This window comes from Passer montanus, unplaced genomic scaffold (assembly GCF_014805655.1).
Source record: "Passer montanus isolate IOZ18808 unplaced genomic scaffold, ASM1480565v1 scaffold32, whole genome shotgun sequence".
NCBI classification, from domain to species: domain Eukaryota; kingdom Metazoa; phylum Chordata; class Aves; order Passeriformes; family Passeridae; genus Passer; species Passer montanus.
In genome coordinates, this window is record NW_024367930.1 from 4692322 (window position 1) to 4711068 (window position 18747).

At 33.6% G+C, this 18747-nt stretch overlaps 1 protein-coding gene across 1 annotated transcript in view; it reads left to right on the plus strand.

Annotated features, from left to right (window-relative positions):
• CNTNAP2 (contactin associated protein 2) overlaps window positions 1-18747 on the plus strand; it is a 1016974-nt gene that overhangs the window by 479259 nt on the left and 518968 nt on the right. The window contains exons 5-7 of the mRNA XM_039715193.1: window positions 7012-7215; window positions 9496-9680; window positions 12937-13080. Coding sequence (XP_039571127.1) covers window positions 7012-7215; window positions 9496-9680; window positions 12937-13080 — 533 coding nt within the window. The remainder of the gene's footprint in view (window positions 1-7011; window positions 7216-9495; window positions 9681-12936; window positions 13081-18747) is intronic.

Genomic DNA, 18747 nt, shown 5'->3' on the forward strand with positions numbered 1-18747 from the left:
AAGTTCAGCAGTGTAATAAGGATTGAGACCTGTTTTGGCCATTTACTGTGCGAGAGTCAGAGCTGTCTTTTTTTATTGACCTGGAGCTCTTGTGATTTACCTTTTTAATAAACAGTGAAAACATTAGTAGAGGCTAGCTGTTTTCAAGTAAATTAAGTTCTTTACTGTACCTAGCTTTAGAGTTTAATGATATACTTTAATGTTCCCATTGAGATCCAATGTCAAATGATGGGTTTCAAAATGAAGAACAGAACCAAATGTATTTACGATTGCAAGGAATGCTTCTGGCTTGCAAATCAGCATGATAAAATACAAAAAAGCAGGCTTTCTTTAGAGTATTTGAATTATACATATATTTTTACCAGATTTTAAAGTACCATAGCTAGAGAATAGTAGATCATAGAGAATATTTTGTTGCATATAGTTCATAGTTGCAAGGTGCCGGAATTTTAATTTTCATGATCGTAAATGAGCCATATAAAGCTATACTTATGAAAACTTTTCAAAGTGTAAAACTCATGTACAGACATCAAAGTATTGTTTTTATTGATGCTAAATCTCTTTTTTTCCCTAGGAATAGCCTACTTGAAATAGACTGCATCTCTTAACATCCATTGTAATTGTCCTTCTGGAGTGAAAAAGCAGAATAGATTGTGGAAAGAATAGTTTTTGTCTGAGATGAAGATTATCTTGGGTTACAATCTTAGTTCTCTCTGACACTGGTGGTAGTCCACTATAGGAGACTACTGTGTACTGTTCAGTATAATTTATTTTGCAAACTGTGGTTAAAATGCATAAGTTTAAAACACAATTGAGAAGTATACTATGAATATTTTCATTTTCTCATTTATCGATCTTATAGTCAAAATATAGCATATATAAAAATGTCCCATTTAGTTTCTAAATTAATTGTATCTTTGAAATTTGAAGAGTCAATGAAAGAAAGTTTGCTTGAAAATCTTCAACCAAAAAGTCATTGAGTATACATTGTTAAGTTCTTGAAAAATCATCCTATTTACACACACCCTTAAGAACATTATTTTGTAGTGTATTCCAATGCCTCATCTAAGTTTATAAAATTTTCAAATGCTTTAGTGTTTTCTTCTGTATGTATGGTAACTAATTCAAGTTAGTTGAAACTGCACAGAACTTCACTCCTCATAAATTTTTTGTCATAAGGAACAATTAGCTTGTATAAAAATTTAGTTTGATAGTGTCAGAAAGAACCCAGTTTTCCTACTTAAAAAAAGAAAAAAATTAGGGGCACACACACATAGATACACTTAGAGACACAGGACAACTTTTATCCATGGTCATTATATTACATGTCTTGATATATATTCTATATTCTTTTGTTTTTCTTTCTCCTTTAATTTTGCTTCTACTTCTTCTTCATTTCACCTGTCACATTTGTTTCTTATTAGACAGAAAATTATGACAAAGCCACATATTTATAGACATTTTCACAAGAGTTAGAAAAATTAATAGTAAATACCACCATTATAATAACTACAATTTTTTTAGTAGGAATACTATATTAGGATAAAAATAGGGGGAAATATCTGTGCTTTGAAATATAGGAAAAAAATTTAAAGCACCAAGTGTTCTTTATATATCTTCAGTAGATATGGCACTCAGAACTTGGCAAAGCAATCTCACTACCTTAGGAAATAGTTCCTCACAGATTTATTTGAGAGTTTCTAGCAGCCATATAAAAAGTAAGAATAAACTTTGTGTCATTTACCCAGGCGTTGAGTTAAAAATACACCTTGAAAAAACTCTTACTACTTTGATACTGCATTGCCATGTGTACACTGCAGGTAATATAAAGAAAAGCAAGGAAAAAATTCCACACCTCCTTGCAAAGGCATTTTTTCTCTTTCAAACATTGACTTCACTTGACAGGTAACAACAGGATTCAGGCTCAGTGCATTGGAAACTAAGCAGGCAAGAGAAGCGTAAGATTGATTTTCCTTCACCATGTGCTTCTAGAATATGAATAAGTGCACATTATTGTAAATGCAACATACATCTGTATCTGTATTAGTTTTTTGCTCCTTTGTGGCAGGTGCTTTGACTTTTGAAAAAGGGAGTAAAGGCAGTGTCAGTTTGGCTGCAGCAGACTTGAGGCCAGAGCTGCCCGTGTCCTTACAGCTGGGCTGTAGTGCCTGAAGGCAGTGCTCAAACACGGTACCTTTGGTTCTCTGCCTCTCTGTAAGAAAACATAAAAGAGGACGTAATCTTTTGACTGCTGTGGTGGGCCTTTTGACTGCTGTTCTGGGCCATGGTTTTGGTTTTTTGGGTTTTTTTTTTGTGTTTTTTATTGTTTCGTTTTGGTGGTTTTTTGGGGATTTTTTTTTTGGGGGGGGTTGTTTTTTTGTGTTTTTTTGTGTTTTTTATTGGTTTGTTTTGGTGTTTTTTTGGGGATTTTTTTTTGGGGGGGGGGGTTGTTTTTTTGTTTGCTTTTTTGTTGTTGTTGTTGGTGGTGGGTTTTTTTGGTGAAATGAGGTGCATCAGTGCATCTCTAACCTGAGCTTAGCTAACTTAATTCCACTGAGGCTCAAGCTGCAAAGGACCCCAATGGCAAATTCAGCATGTTATCACGTTGACAGCATATGGCACTCAAAAAGTAGATTAGGATTTTTTGAATAAATTTCTGGATATGTAATTTTTTGTGAATAATAACAAAATGAGGTTTTATTCTTGGTATGATTTTGAGCCTTATCCCTTGCTTTGTTAGAAGAAAACATTTTATTTTTTTGCTGTTAAAATATGTAAACAATACACTCTTTATGTGCTTGTATTTCCCATAATGATATTTTAGAACCTGTGACTAATAGCTATAAGAGAAGCTATAGATGTGGAAAAGTTTGGGCCAGGCAGAGATGCTTTGATGTATCTCTGATATTTTCAGATGGTAGATGCTCAGTGTATGGTTATTACCATCTATTACTATACTACTAGGACATCAGATGTAAGGTTCAAACTATGTCATCAGTAAAGAATGCTAAAAGTGAGGATCTTTTCCCTAAAGCTCATTTAGTCTAAACAGATAATTTAAGCAGATGAAAAAATGGATGAGAGATAACAGAGTGGGAAAATTTCACTGAAGGTTGCTGTCTGTCAGTTGCACAGAACTTTTATATCCTTAATCCCATTGAAATATTCTGTACAGGCTTTGAAGAATCAATCATTCAGAGATCAGTAGCAATTTAAAAATATGTGCACATGTTAAATTTGTAATTTAGGAGGAGAAACATATTGCCATGGTTTTTGTTCATGGTGTGGTAAACATTTTTCTGGAAAGCACTTTGCTATTCTGCTTTGTTTTGATCACTGTTATTTTACTGTGTCAGAAAGCAGGGATTTTTTAGTAACTCCAGGCAGAACCTTGATCAAAGCAGCTAAGTAGCTGTGAAGAAGTCTCAGTAGCTCATGAGTCTTTGTGAATGAGCACTTCTTCATTCTTAAAGTGCTGGCATTGAAGATAGTTATATTTCTTTCACAATAAATGGAGTAAATAGAGACGTTCTGGAGCTTGAGTCTGATTTGGGGCTGTTTCCTTGTAATTAGTTGATAAATTGTTTTGTATCAAATAAATTTGATGCCCTGATCAAATTTTGCCAAATCCTGCATGTAGCCAAAAGTACAGGACAAAAGCATAGGTAGGAAGACTTGTGGCTGGGGATTTAACTTCCTTTGAGATTTGTGAATAGGGTCACTTTTGTCATCCAATATCATGTCAATCTTTGCAAGGCTTTCTGTAATATTTTTTGGAGGAAAACTGATGATGCATTAACTAATGAAAGGACTTTAATGTGGTCTTAAGCATTTACTGTGATAAGGCCTAACACATCTATCTAGCCAAAGGAAAGTGGTATTATAGTTTTACTTTAGCAGTGTTTTCCAATCTTCTATCTATACAATAGGAAATCCAGTAGGGCAGAAATCAAATTGCAAGTAATCAGGTTTGTACTTCCCATTTCAATATAATTTTAAATAAACCTCTCAGGAATTCTTTCTTCATTTTCTTCTTCTTTCTTCTCTCAGTTTCTCTCTTTTTTTTAGCTTTATCTTTTATTATTAAGGTTTTCCCCATTACAGTAATAGCCTCTGACAACAGTTACTGACTGCACGTAAACATACTTCATGTGATAGCTTTGGTCTTTTTCCTACTAATGCTGATAGATAAGTGACTAAGAAGGAGAAAAATTATATATTTACACTGCAATTAGAGGAATTATATGGTTTACTGTCTGAGCAGCATTCTGCACAATGGTAATTATCATAATATTAAATATCTGAGTGTCATCATAGACAGAACACAAGTCATTACTACAATCTACATATGATAACTCTTACACATAATTGCTGTGTAATCTTCAGGTGATTGAATTATCATTCAGACCCATGCTGACAGTATAGCCATGCATAAAAAATCTGCTTAGTCAAAGATTACTGCAGTTCCTTTTTTTGATTAAATTATTCTCAAAACATGGAAATTCAGGGACAGATTCTGGAAAAATGTGGCCTTTTTACTCAGCTTTGTTAAAGTGTATAATATAAATTTTCTTCAAAGAATGAGTACACCTATGCAACTAGGAAGAGATGTAGGAACAGAAGGGATACTTGCTTTGTTATGGAAGTCTTGTAAGTCCACAAAACTGCATGGTCCTGATCAGTTCTGGGTCAGATCCCTGACTGTTAAGTCAACTTTTGCAGATATTTCAAAGTGGTACCAGCTGGCCTTAGGGGAAAACTGATATACTCCATACAGGAGTTTCTGTAACCAATAGAAAGTAAATTTAAGAAATTTTATGGAAGACAATCTCAGACATTGCATGTGGAATCATTTTTTTATTATGTATATTTGGTATGAAGGTTACTTAAGGTGTAATGTCCATCAATTTTCTTTCATTTATAACACATTCCAGGAATTTGTATGTAGATTCAAAAGAGCAGGATCTCTATAGAAAATTTGCTTTACATAAAGGTAAGATTTTTGTGCTAAAAGGATGACTTTCATACTGCATTTTTTTCTATAAATAGAATTCATGTTTTTCTAAAAGTTGGTTTTGGTTTTTTTTTTCCATAAACTACATACAAAAATCTCAATAATTAATTTCTCAGATTTCTTGACAGCTTGCAAGGCAAACATAACCAACTGGTTCATATAATTTTTGTTACATTATTTTTCTAACTATTTACTTTATTTCTTAAAAATAAGTAATCATTCCAGTAGTAATGGATTTACTTGAGTTATGATAACCCCACTTCTGAAATTCCATTGCTTCTGAATACTTCTGCATCTATGCCCAAGTAAAAGTGGCCTCTTTCATGCTGCTAACTACTAAATGGATTTATTGCACAACAAATACAACGTACCATTTTGATACTTAGAGCTGATTTCCTTGGCTGGAATTTGTCATTCAGAACTAGATCAGGCTGAGAGTTCTAGTTGTACTTAAAGCTTAATGCACATTTATTATTGAAAATTGCAAGAGACGTTTTATAAAGCAAAGTGATATTTCTAATATATATTGCTGAATTCTGACAAAAATTAAATGTATGGTGATATTATGGGATATCACAGTCATTTCTAAGGCTCGTATTTTAAGTACTGAATAAAATTCTTCACAATTTAGTTGGCATAAATAATAAGAGGATCACAATTTATCACTTCTTTGGAAGTCTTTGCAGGTTTAGGAACACTTGGCCATGTAAATTCAAATTGAAAAATATGCAGTTAGGCATAGTATACATAGTGTTTTAATGGAGTTTTGAAACAGACTTCTGTGTTACTTACACAATAGAGATGTGTTTTTCTCTGTGTTTTTGAGAGGGGATGGAAGTCTTAAATTAATTCCCACAATAATAACAAATACAAGTTAGGAAGTTTAAAAAGTTGCAAGAAATCACTGAAGAGCAGACCACAGAAGAAGGCAAAAATCAGATGTGGTTGAAGAATATATGATAAAATGCCATCCTTTTTTCATTCAAAGCATGAATGAATATGGTGTGTCAATTGGGAGTAGAAATGCTTTTGAAAAACACGAAGAATTTTACTTAACAACTGTTCAAATTGTTAGTTGTCAACAGTGAGGTTGAAATATTCATACAAATAGTTGCTAAGACACTGGTGGTTTGATTATTAGCAACTTACAAAGGGGATTTCTTAAATATGTGTAAATTTTTATAGATAAATATCTGTTTGAAATCTTCTACAGAACTCAGCTTAAGTGACAAGATTCAATGTTCAATAAATGCATCTCTTGGATGAAATCCAGTTCTGCAGCTATTTTTACTGTGGATCTAGCATCCAGAAAATTGTGGAAAATAACACAAAACAAATTTTTTTAGTGTTATTATGTAATATGTATATGAATATGGGATTGACTTTAAAGGTTTCCATCCCTCAGATTCCACATATTTTGAACAAAACCAAACAGGAAAAAAAATAAGTCAAATGACAGAGGTTTTTTTTTCTTCTCATAATTAGTTGAGGTCACAACTTAGTTGCCATTTCACTACATATACAAGGCTTATGTCTGTTTTATAAAAGGTCTAAAATTGCCAGGCAGTTACTCTAGGCTCATGTTTTATTGTTTACAGCCCTTGCAGATACCTAGAGTAAATTTTAAAGACTTATCAAATGATTTATTAATGATCATTCAGATATTTACCTTTCATTTTGAGCTATAATCAGGTAAAAGAACATGGCAGCAACTGTATTTGAGAGAAATTGAAAGTCATTGAGTACAGTTGTAGCATTTTTCCTCCCAAATCGGGTTTGTCTCTATTTTTACTTTATGTGGGTTAAATTTATATTCTGCCTGCTTCTTACTTTTTATGGCATTAAATTTCAGACAAAAGAAAATGTATTTACAATGCATTCACTTCTGCATTTTTTTATTCTGTTGAGGTACAATCTGCATATGGCATGTCTGTTTTTCCACTTGTCATAGGAATATATAGTCACTCATCAATTATTTTATTTTCTTTTTCCTATAGGGGCCGATGTTATCAATTTTGATGGCCATGTAGTGTTACCATACAGATTCAGGAACAAGAAAATGAAAACACTGAAAGATGTAATCTCTCTGAAATTTAAGACCTCTGAAAGCGAAGGTGTAATCTTCCACGGAGAAGGACAGCAAGGAGATTATATCACCTTGGAACTGAAGAAAGCCAAACTTGTTCTAAATTTGAATTTAGGTATGTTTTGATTGTTTAGTTTTGTGGTAGATTTCAGCTCTCCTACAAAAATTTTAGGTCCAACATTTCATCCTCTTCCCCACAGTAAATTGGTAAACTGCATCATTTCATCAGACAATTTGTTTAAAATGTTGTTAATTCCCTTCCTATATGTTGAGGGAGTATGCATGTGTGTTTAGTTCCATCTTGACCTTTTACTCTGTGTGAGATACTCTGTAAAGAAGATCATACAGGAAAGCAAGATCAGCAATATATTATCATTACTGCAAATAAAAAAGAAAAAAATAGCTTGCCAGAATTATATTTGGTCTCAGCTGTGGCTTTGTGTGAGAGAAGGACACTGTCGTCACTTCTGGAGAAATTAAGGTCACGCTTAGGAACCTTGCAGAAAAAAAAGATAGTATCAGTCTGCTAAGCTACAGGCCTCATGGAGATGGAGTTCAGCAGCCTTCCTAGAGTCTGAGAAGGTGGACTAGCAAAGGAAAAGAAACAGATTGTTTATCAGGTCATTTTACGATGAAATTCTATACATAGCATTCTAGTTACAGTCCTCCCAGTAAAGGACTGCAGGCTCATAAGTGACTGGATTTATAAAGTACATTTCTTATGAAAAACACCCACATTTATCTGATTTGAGGTATTTTTCCATTCAAACAAAAGAACCTTAGGAAAAGATTTCATGCAATTTTCCTTAGTTCTCTTATAGACACGTGAAGAGTAAATTGTTCCATTTGTTATTTACATTGAATAATACTTATTTCCACTAGCATTTTCTACTGTTCTTTTTCTAACAATCAACATGAACAGATGATGAGGCAACTATAGCAGTTACCTATTTTTAGCGATTTTAATTGCAGTAGTAACCCTTTCATTTCCTGTTCCTCTATAATTTTCAGCACTGTCTTTATAAGCAATTATAACTTCTTTATATGAGTTTGGTGAGGATGCTCTTAAATCATTGGGCTGATAAATGGAACTAGGCCCTGTGACACACACTCAATAAAGAGATTTAATGCTTTATGGTGTTTTTATTCCTCTGTCTGAGAGTGTTGTCTTTGCATCAGACACAGTAGAAAAGGATGCTCATTATGCATGGTGAGATCCAGTGACTCAACTTCAAACACCAGGGACTGGGGGAAGGATGGGGAAGCAGAAGTGGATTTAGGTTTCACTTTGCACTGCATTTCAGTTTGCATTGAAGAAACTGAGGCTCAATGACACACATGCAATTCTACTTTATTTTTTAACCAGCAGAACCATTGGCCTTCAGCATAAAGGCAGGATGGTCATTTGTAGGGAAGTAATGTCTTAAGCCATGGAAATGGGATTTGCCAGAATGTGTTTTCAGCATGCACAAACTTTAATGTCTCAGTTGTAGGCACTCTTAAGGATAAGAAATTCTCAGCCTCAAAAATACTTTAAGTCCTCATGTATTCAGAACATGGAAGATTGCACTGAGTTATTGAGCAGTGCAGCAATTTTTTACACTTACTGCTGAATTAGTCATTTGCTGCTTCAGTTGGGATCCATGCTATCAACCTTTGCTGGCTTAGCTATGTCAGTCAGATGGCAATCAGATGTGATCTCTGAGTAGCACGACTACACTGGCAAAACCCCCTGCATAACGCAGCAGAGAATTGCAAAACTGCACTCTTGCTAGGATTTGACTTCCAGAATAGGAAGATGGCTTCAGGATAACATACCAAAATAAGCTGTATTAGCAGAAGATGGTTTTTCTGTTCTTAGCTCAGTCTGCACTGAGCCTTTTCCCCTCTGCTTGCTGATATAATGATACTGCTGAAGGTCACAAAGCATAGAGCTCAAGAGTGAGATTTTGGCTGTTTTGGCCAAAGTCTGTTATCAGGCTCCATGTCCTCCCCAGCATTCATAAATCAGTACAGTTCCAATGCAGCTCAGGATCTGGCCCAGAGGTGACAGCTTTTCTTTTCTGTGGAGTAGGAGGAAAAGCAGAAAACCCTTGATGAAAACATCTTTACAACTGGAAATTGCTATTTCTTCTCCGGTTCCCTTCCAAATAACTGCTGTTATGAATTTATGCATATATTTAGATAATTCAGTGATCATATGCTTGATGTATTTGTCTAGCTATTTGTATTGGTGGCAGCAACTCTCCACTGGGCAGATCCCAACTTCATAACACACTGACTTCCTCCAGTTAATTGCATGTCTGGTATGATTCAGGTGAAACATTAACAAAGAAAGAGGAAAATGTTTGCCTAACTAGTATGAGGTGAGAAATGCTATTGTTTCTGTTCTCAGGCAGCAACCAGCTTGGCTCTATTTTTGGCCACACATCTGTGACAACAGGCAGCCTCTTGGATGATCACCACTGGCACTCCATCATCATAGAGCGCCACGGCAGGAACATCAATCTCACCCTCGACAGACACATGCAGCACTTCAGAACAAATGGAGAATTTGATTATCTGGACCTGGACTATGAGGTAGGCAGTGAAACTTCTTTCTTCTCATTCAAATTGCTTGTATAAAGTCCAATAAGAAAGCTAACATAATTTAACATGTTTTCTTAATTTGTCATTCATTTGTTTTGATTACTCATTCCCTTACATTTCCTGAAACTTTCTTTCCAACAGCGTTCTCTCTTAAGTGTAAATTATGTTTCTCTTAATTAGCTTACAAGTCCCATCTGGTGTAACAATCATCTCAGCCCTTTGCTTTAAAGTGGGAGATGTGTATTATTCAGCAAGATAGGCTTATATGATTTTAAAAAGCTCTAAAAGCAGCTGCTCTAAACAGGAAGTATATTTTAAAAAGTATGGTGCAATCTGTTGTTCCACTCAGGTGATAATTTTGCTCTTGAATCAGAAAGCTTTAATCTGTGGTGTTAGTATTTATTTTTAGCAAAGGAAGCAGGTTAGAACCTTTTTATTAGTACAGATCTTGATCTGTCCTGTCTTAGGTAAGTAGATATTTCCTTGTATTTTCACAAATATGGCACCAGTAACTTCTATTGTGAAAAAAAGCAATGAAGAGTTAGGAAAGTTGTATGAAAACTTGTTTAATCAATCATGTTAATGCACACAAGTGCTGGTAGTAATTAAATGTGGGTTTATTGTTTAATTACACTACAGCTTCAGCTATTGTGAACTTGTTCAGCTCCTCTAATCTGTACATGAAGTTCAACACATTGGTTATTGCAATCTTTGTATAATATTTTCTTATACTCTTTACTGTTTCTAATGAGAATTAATTTGGTTGGCTGCACCAGATACATAATTTCTACCCTTATGACTTTTTAAGATGTAAGAGTGAATATAAATTATGTAATGAAAAAAAGTTTGAATTAACTTGTGTATTTATATTTTTACAATTTTTTGACCAAGAATATATGAAATGTTTGAAAAAAGTAATTATAACTGTAAATGTTTCTGAGTCAAATATTTTATTATATTCCAAAAAATGTATATGAATACATTATTTGCTGGTAGCTCTAATAAGAAAATAATAAGCAAATTTGTCTGCACCCCTATTAAATATTGAGCACTGAAGGTCTGAACTGATTACTTAAAACTCATATAAATAGATTTATTAAAGGCTTTTAAGTGAATGAGAAAAAGGCTGAATGCCAAAAGCTACAGTTGGGCAATTTGTCATTTTGTGCACACACACACACACACACACACACATATATATAAAGTTTACATAACAAACATACTGCATATAAAAAATGTATCCCCAGTAAGAGCTGAATTCAGTGCATTCACCTTCTTATCCTCTCTGTATAAAGAGACTTCACTGGCAGTTCTCAAAGATACATTTCATTTTCCATATACATGGATCTCCTTGTGTTTAATTGAACTTATTTGAGTGTGTGTGTATATATATGTCTGTGGTTCATTTAAACACAAGAGGCTCAATCTCTTCTCCTTCCTTTCCTCACTGTTATCTCACTAATTTTGGAGGTAGACACCACAGACTAAATTTAAAGGTGTTGTCTTTGGGATTAAAAGGGAATAAAACCAAAAGAATCAAAACTATTTTTCATAGACAAAACAGTTTCTAGGTTACTCTCTTTCACAAAATTAAGTAATAAATACAAAAAAAAAAAGGAACAAACATTAGTTCTGATTGCATTTTTGAGATCAAAAAATAGTCTCATAAATTGATCTTAACTCACTGTCACATTATATGTTTTCCTTCTTTTTCCATGCTTTTTCTTATTTTCTTCAAAATTCTTCCTTTTTAAATTTAATTTTTATATTTGATTTAATCCAATCACATGATTATAACATGCATAAAATCCTTGACAACCATTAAAATATTACAGTCTCATTCTCCATATAAAGAGCTGTATCTTCTCTAAAGTCAAGTCATGTCAATTTACAACACTCAAGGATGTCCCCACAAGACTTACACACCAAAAGCTGGTGTGTGTTGTTTATAAAGGTTTTAGAGTTCAGCTGTATAGTTTTAGCTCCTTGTATATGCCAAGTGGAAGCCTCCTCTTTGGGATAGAAACTGATATCTCACATGCATTTGAAACTGAAAATGCCAGCCTAGAGCTCTGTTCTCCTGCTGTTGGTAATAACAAATGGAATGGACAATGAATAATATTTAAAATATTAATTCTGCCAAATTTTAGCAGTAGACTACAAATTTATATTTTTCTGAATATTTGTGGGGCAGGAAACCAAGGTGTCATTACTATTTATGCCATCATCTAATGGATATAATAAACTAACACTGATTGCAGGGACTAATCTCATGAGACCCTTATTCTTGGCATTTGAGCTGCAAAATATTAATGAAAACATGTAACATTATTCACTTCCAATCATTTCCATAAAGACCATTATGTGGCAGTGACCTGTATCATCTCTATGATGATGTAACAGTAACAGAGATGACACTCATTAAAGATGAACAATTTTTGTTTGTAAATATTTGTATTTCTAAGTTTTTAACACTATAGATTATGGATAACCCAGAATCAATTACCCAGGGTAATGAACTTCAGCTGTAAAAAAAGAAACAATTCCTATTTGAATTTGATGACTGACTTCTTACAGTAGTTGTCTTGATCCTCTCTAAGGAGATAATTTAACCAGATAAATCAAGGGGTAACTCCCCATTGACTATAACTACATGACAAAAGCATGTTCTTGGTAGTGAAAGGTCGTTCTGTCTACCAGGGGAGTGCATCTTTAACTGTGTGATTCTGTAAATTGTTCTGGGTGAAGTAGGCATATGAGCATTACAGCAGAATTACAAGCCACATTGGAGTCCAACACTGCTGTGCTGGAGTCTGAGCTCTGGCTCACAGTTAGAGCTGAGTGAATGATTTGAATCAGATTATCTGGCTAATTTCATGTCTACTTTTGTTTAGAAAAATGCTGTGATGGAAATTTGTTCCAATTTTCTTGTTTCAAATGCTTATTTTCCAATAGCAATTAGAAGAACTGTTCACATATGAACAAATGTGATGTGTGCCTGTTCACTGTTTGGACAATTGGAATAATAATTGGGTTTGGCTACCATAAATAATTTAAATTAATTACAATTCTTTTTTTCTGCTTTTGCAATATTTATTTTGATTCATTCTTTTTCTGTAAAGAGTGCTGCCAGCTCTCTATTTTGCCATGGTTGAGTGTTCAAAGAAAGCAAATATATGTACAACAAAATTCTTTAAAAGTCTTTGCATTCCACTAACTCTCTACCATTTTTCTGTTTCGTTTGAAGATAACCTTTGGAGGCATGCCTTTTTCTGGCAAACCAAGTTCTAACAGTAGGAAAAATTTCAAAGGCTGCATGGAGAGCATCAACTACAATGGCAATAATATCACTGACCTTGCCAGGAGGAAGAAACTGGAACCTTCAAATGTGGTAAGATCATAACTTCATGGTCATCTACCCTTCTCCTTCTCCTTCTAAAGAAGACTAGAATGTTTTTGAGATTGTGTAGCTGATATTCTTGAGATATACTACAATCATATAAAACACAAAGCAAATTTTACCACAAATCCAAAGATCTTATTGTATGTACATTTGTGACTTAAAAAAAATTATTACTGTGTATGAACATTTCATTTCTGGGGTCTTCTTTCATCTTTCAAAAATTAACCTTTAGTGTAAGTCAGATAATTTTGGTTTTGTTTTTTTTTAAAGAAAATCAACTGAAATACTAAGTGCTTTTTCCCTTTCTTCTCAAATTATCGTAGTCCAAAACCAACGCAGACAAGATTTATTGTTAAATGAATTGCAGCTTTCTTGTGGCTTTTAAATCCTGGTAATATTCCATCCCTGCTGAGCTAGTTGGATTGGTTTAGTGCAAAAGACTTTGGATGAGAATGCTTCTACAGTCTTTTCTGATACATCTGAAAAACCTCAAGATATTACACTTGAAAATCATTATTTGCTTATTAACATTACAGAGGTTATTAGCATTTTACTCTATTTTTACTGTGGCTTAAGAGTGCATAGCTGCTTTAATGTTCAGACTTGTGGCTTTAAGGGCAGGTGATTAGGAAATAATGTACTTTGATTTCTCTGTTTTTAAAGTTCTAAATGTTTCTGAAAATGCTTGCTGGCATATAAAGGCAATGTAGGTAAGAAATAAATGTATTATTACCATGAGTCTGATGTGGTTTGAATAACTTTTCAAGGCTTTCTTGTGTACAAGCTTACATGCTTCACAAATTCCTGCTAACAATATGTAGGTTTACACAATTTAATCATTCTTGTAATAAATTATTAAGACATACATATGCAGTGATGATGTCATGCAAAGGATTGATTATCCCTGGCTAGTTAAACTGAAGCTTCATGTCATTATATGACTAAATGAAAAAAATCAAGAAAATCCAAAGGATAATCATGAGAATGTGATGTTTGCCTATATAAGCTCAGTATTACAGCCTGATATCTATAATCTTTTCTACACACAAATTTAATCAGTATTGTCAAAGGCAAGGAATATTATATATATTCCTTTCCTTAAGATTCCATTTTTAAAATTTTTTTCAACCCAATCTGTTCAACTCCTGAAACTTTAACGTTTTTTAATTTTTTTTCATAATTACATGAGATTTCCTTCCTGCAGGGCATTTTCAGCTTTAAGGTAGGCATGATTTTGAAAGATTAATGCCTGAATTTAAAAAAAAATCTTTGTGCAGGAGCAATCTTTGCATTTTGCTCAATCAATTCCACTGCAAGTTAGTAGGACATACTCTTAAAGCCTCTTTCTGAACAGAAGTGTTGCTTAAGAAGTTCCAAAAGTGCAAATCCTGTCCTTTAAAGTCCTAGCCTCTCAAAAGTCTGAAAAATCATATTGCAGATTGTTTCTTCGTTTGTTTCTTTACTTTTAAAATTCTGTTGCCCATGAAACTAAATCCACACAAGAAGCTCTGGCAGTATTAGTGCCATATTAGGAGATGATATGTCAGTTTAATTTGATGCTTCTGTTGTTTCCAGTTCTGAGAATGACTAGAAAAATAGAAATAATCTTTGTTTTTAGTAGAAATGCTTAAATTGTTTCAGCTATTCAAAGGCAAAATCAATTTTAATCTAACTAAATCAGCATGGATTTTTATGTTTTACAAAAACATTTTTCTTCTAGTTTTTAGCCTGATTTAGCAAGAGAGATAGACTTTCTTGAACCTATTGTCGTTGTTAAGCATGTTTATGATGATGGCTCTCAAGCAATGCAACAGGGATCAAAGCTCCATTGTAGAAGATTCTGTACAAACACATAACAGGAGCCACACCTTTCCCTTGAAAGGCACGACACACACAATACAATGTGGCTGAATACAAGCAAAGTAATCACTCTGGTCGTGAGAAGTAATGCAAAGAAAGGATAAATTCAGAGAAAATAAGGATTTTAAAAGGGTGTGAAACAATAGAAAATAATATTCCTAGATGAAGGCGGTTGAATTTCAGAAATCACACATTGAAAGGGACTTGACAAATTGACTATAAAAAATTAGAAGGTCCAGAATATCAGAGATGATAAGAAGATGATGATTTTTATTTTTCTCTGAACAAAGTTATTTTTTTAAAAAGTGTGCCTCGTGTACATACATGTTATGAACAAAAAAGCACCATCAAGCACCTTTTGCTTTTTTGAAGAGTAGGGATAAAAAGACAAATTAAAATTATTTTAAATTTAAATAAAGTCCAATGCTGACTTTAGTAAAATAATTTATTTAGATTCAGAAGGTAAAGGGGAAAAATTATTTTGATTCTTTTGTGATATTTAAGATGGCATTAGTGTGTAGTGCATTGCCCATACTATAAGATCCATCCTGATTTAACAGGTAGTTATAGTCTTAATAAAATTATTAGCTGCCTTTTGGGAGCTTCCTATTCACCCAGTAGGTCTTTTAATTGTGAAAGATGTTTACAGTAGTATTTTACACAAGGGATTATGTTTGAATGTGGGCAGGCAAAATTGATTTATAAGTAAACATGAATCTAATTTGCCATATAGACGAAAGATCATGGTGCACAGCTCAAGCTACACAAATTAAGTTGTTTTTACATTTTCCCTGCCAATGTAGTATGGAAAAAGTCTCTAGTAAGACCAAGAGTTTCAATATAAATGCACAGTATAAAATTGACTTCCAGATGTCATTGCCCAGAAAACTATTCAGCAAATCACTCTGAATCTACAGAAAATTATCTCATTCTCTTTGAAAAATGAAGAAGCTATTACAAAGACAAGCTGCAAATTAACTCAAAACCTTGACCTAGAACTAGTGAGCAGTCTATATAAAATGGGCTGTATTTAAAAGAGGAGTCATCCTGTCATAGAAGGGATCAATAATCCAGTTCATATTAATCTCAATAGCTCGGTAGGGAAAATGCCAACTAGCACGGAAATTAGAATTATGTGTTACTTTCTCAAGAAATTTTTAATGCAACTAGGCTTTTCATGGGAAATGCATTCACTGATGTGAAAAAGGATTTGGATGCATTTCATGACATTAACATTAATAGGTGTTATGCATGCAAGTATCCAACACATCAGGACGACAGGAGAGTGTCAATTGGATATAAAAGCCTTCTTGTAATGAGAAAATTGTTAGTTCCTCTTGGTAACAAGGCAACAAAAGGAACTCTTAAAAGGTCTAACAGAATGCTCTCTGAGCACTTCTTAATAGAAATCTGTGACTGAACCGTGGCATGACGTCTCTCAAAAAATGATGTAGTCTTCCGTGTCTACGCAGGACTGCCTTAACTATATAACAGAAGCTGTGTCTATGCACAGGGTGACCATTACACTGAGAATGATAGCCAAGGCTTACAGAGACTATTTCAGACTCTCTCCACCTTTTTTTATTTTATGTAAAATTTGTGGCTTAAGCAGAAGTATTCTGTAACAAACATGGAAACATTTTGAGTAAAACTACTCAAGCAAATGAGTTAAATATTTTGATTCCATGCCTCATTGGTTAAAAGTGTAAAATTAAAAATCTCTAGGCAACCTTTAAACGTCACCACCCCCCACAAAAACCAAACCAAAACAAAAAGCAAAGCAAAACCACAAAAATACATCCCAGAATTGACAAGCAGCTTAGCAGGGAAATCTTTACTCTTTAATCATAAAGTAGCTGTAATTTCTTCTATCACATAATTATCTGAAAGTTTTCTTTAGTTGTCTCAGCTGGTTTTTCCCAATTCCTTGGATTTCTTTTTTTTAATCCATGAAACTTCGGCACCGGAAAAGAGTGTGACCTGTAATGCTGAGATTTTATCATAAAATTTAGGAACAAATCTAGGAGATCACTTTAAAGAAAACTCTAATTCCAGATTATTGGAAATATCAATGTTCCTTAAGTGATCAAGGAGGCTGCCAACATGATAATATAGTTCCTACTAATTCTACTGGCATTTAGAGGTAGACACTGTACAATTTCTGCTGTTCTGCAGGAAAAAGAAGTTGTTATGCAAAATAATCAAAGTATTTATCGTAGTGGTCAAGAAAATATTATTTTAATTCTTTTTTTTTTTTGACATGGAAATCCAATATAGAAAGCTGAATCTGCCGGACCAGTTGTATCTTGCTATTATACAAATAAGTTGTTCTCTGATGTGATGTCCTTTTAAAAAGTGATGGGTTTGGACATTGGAAAATGAGTGCTAGAATTTGCTTACTGATGTCATCCATCATCTCCAATTGAATATAATTACTTCTTTAAAAATTTTACTTAGGTCTTTCCTGCCACACATTTTCAGACACCAAGTTCCTATCTTGCTTCCAAATTCTCTACTTTCCCTCAAGATGAACTGTCAGATGCATTTATACACTATGAATACAGAAATGTGACATAAAATCTAAATCAGGAAGTCAGTAATATGGAATTTAAAAACAATGATGCAAAAAAGATGATGACTGACTTCTACTGGGATTCTGAACACTGCTTAGGTAGACCACATTTCTAAACATCTATGTACCTCTAAAAATGTTGTTCAAGTCTTTCAAGTCTTTTTTTTTTAATGTACAACTAAATATCAGAGGAATTGCTATCTTGATTTTAGTAATAATTTCTGCACTGGATGAGATAACATTCTTTCTTCCCAAACAGAACAAAACAGCCACATAATTTCCACCTGTAATTGTGTGTGAGAAAACCTAACCATAGGACAGGATACACTTTGCCACATATTATAGGAATTTTTCAGCAGAGGAACTTTTCCTGTTATATTTGCAGTCATGCAGTAATAAGTTAATTCTGGACATAGATTATTACAAAGTATGATTTTTAAGGGAAAAAAAAGGGTAATACCCTACAAATATTACCAAATAGTAATATCCAATTTGGTCTTTTGTTGTGAGAAATTACATGAGAACCAGAAAGAAAAATTTGTGTCCCTAATTCTGGTCTTGTTTACAGATACATTTTAAAGCCTTGTAGATCAACAGTTGACTGGATCTTTTTTCAATTTCCTGAATAATAATATTTTACAGAGGAGAAACTGCAGTTTCCTTTACATACAAAATTATTTATTATCCAAAAATATTGGTGTTGTTCATGATCAGCTACTCCAAATTCTTCTGCTTCATGAATTGAAATATTAGCACATGTAGTATCGTGGCTGAAAGCATAACAGAGAGTCTGACTGTTCAGGTATTATACATCATTATTTTGGAATATCATGTATTGTATTGATTGACACATTGTTATCAGGGTATTTGGAAATCTGCACTCTTTTTTATGCTGTTCTGTTATAAGTTTCTATGGGGACCACAGACAAGCCCAAGTTTATCTGTGATTAATTTCTTTATCTTTTAACTAGAAATAATAATACTTTCATCAAAGCTTGAGAGACTACAACTCTTCAGGGTCAACTGCCTGTTATTTTGTGTATATACAGTACAAAATATAATGGGGCCACTGCTAGACAAAAACAGAAATATCAGCAACTATATAGTAGCAACAATAAAGATAATATTAATAGCACATCTTTAGATGCAGTGTGCATTGATCACAGTAGTCTAGGTAGAATGAAATCTAGAATACTTTTTAGGGGTAGCTATGAATGTAGTGG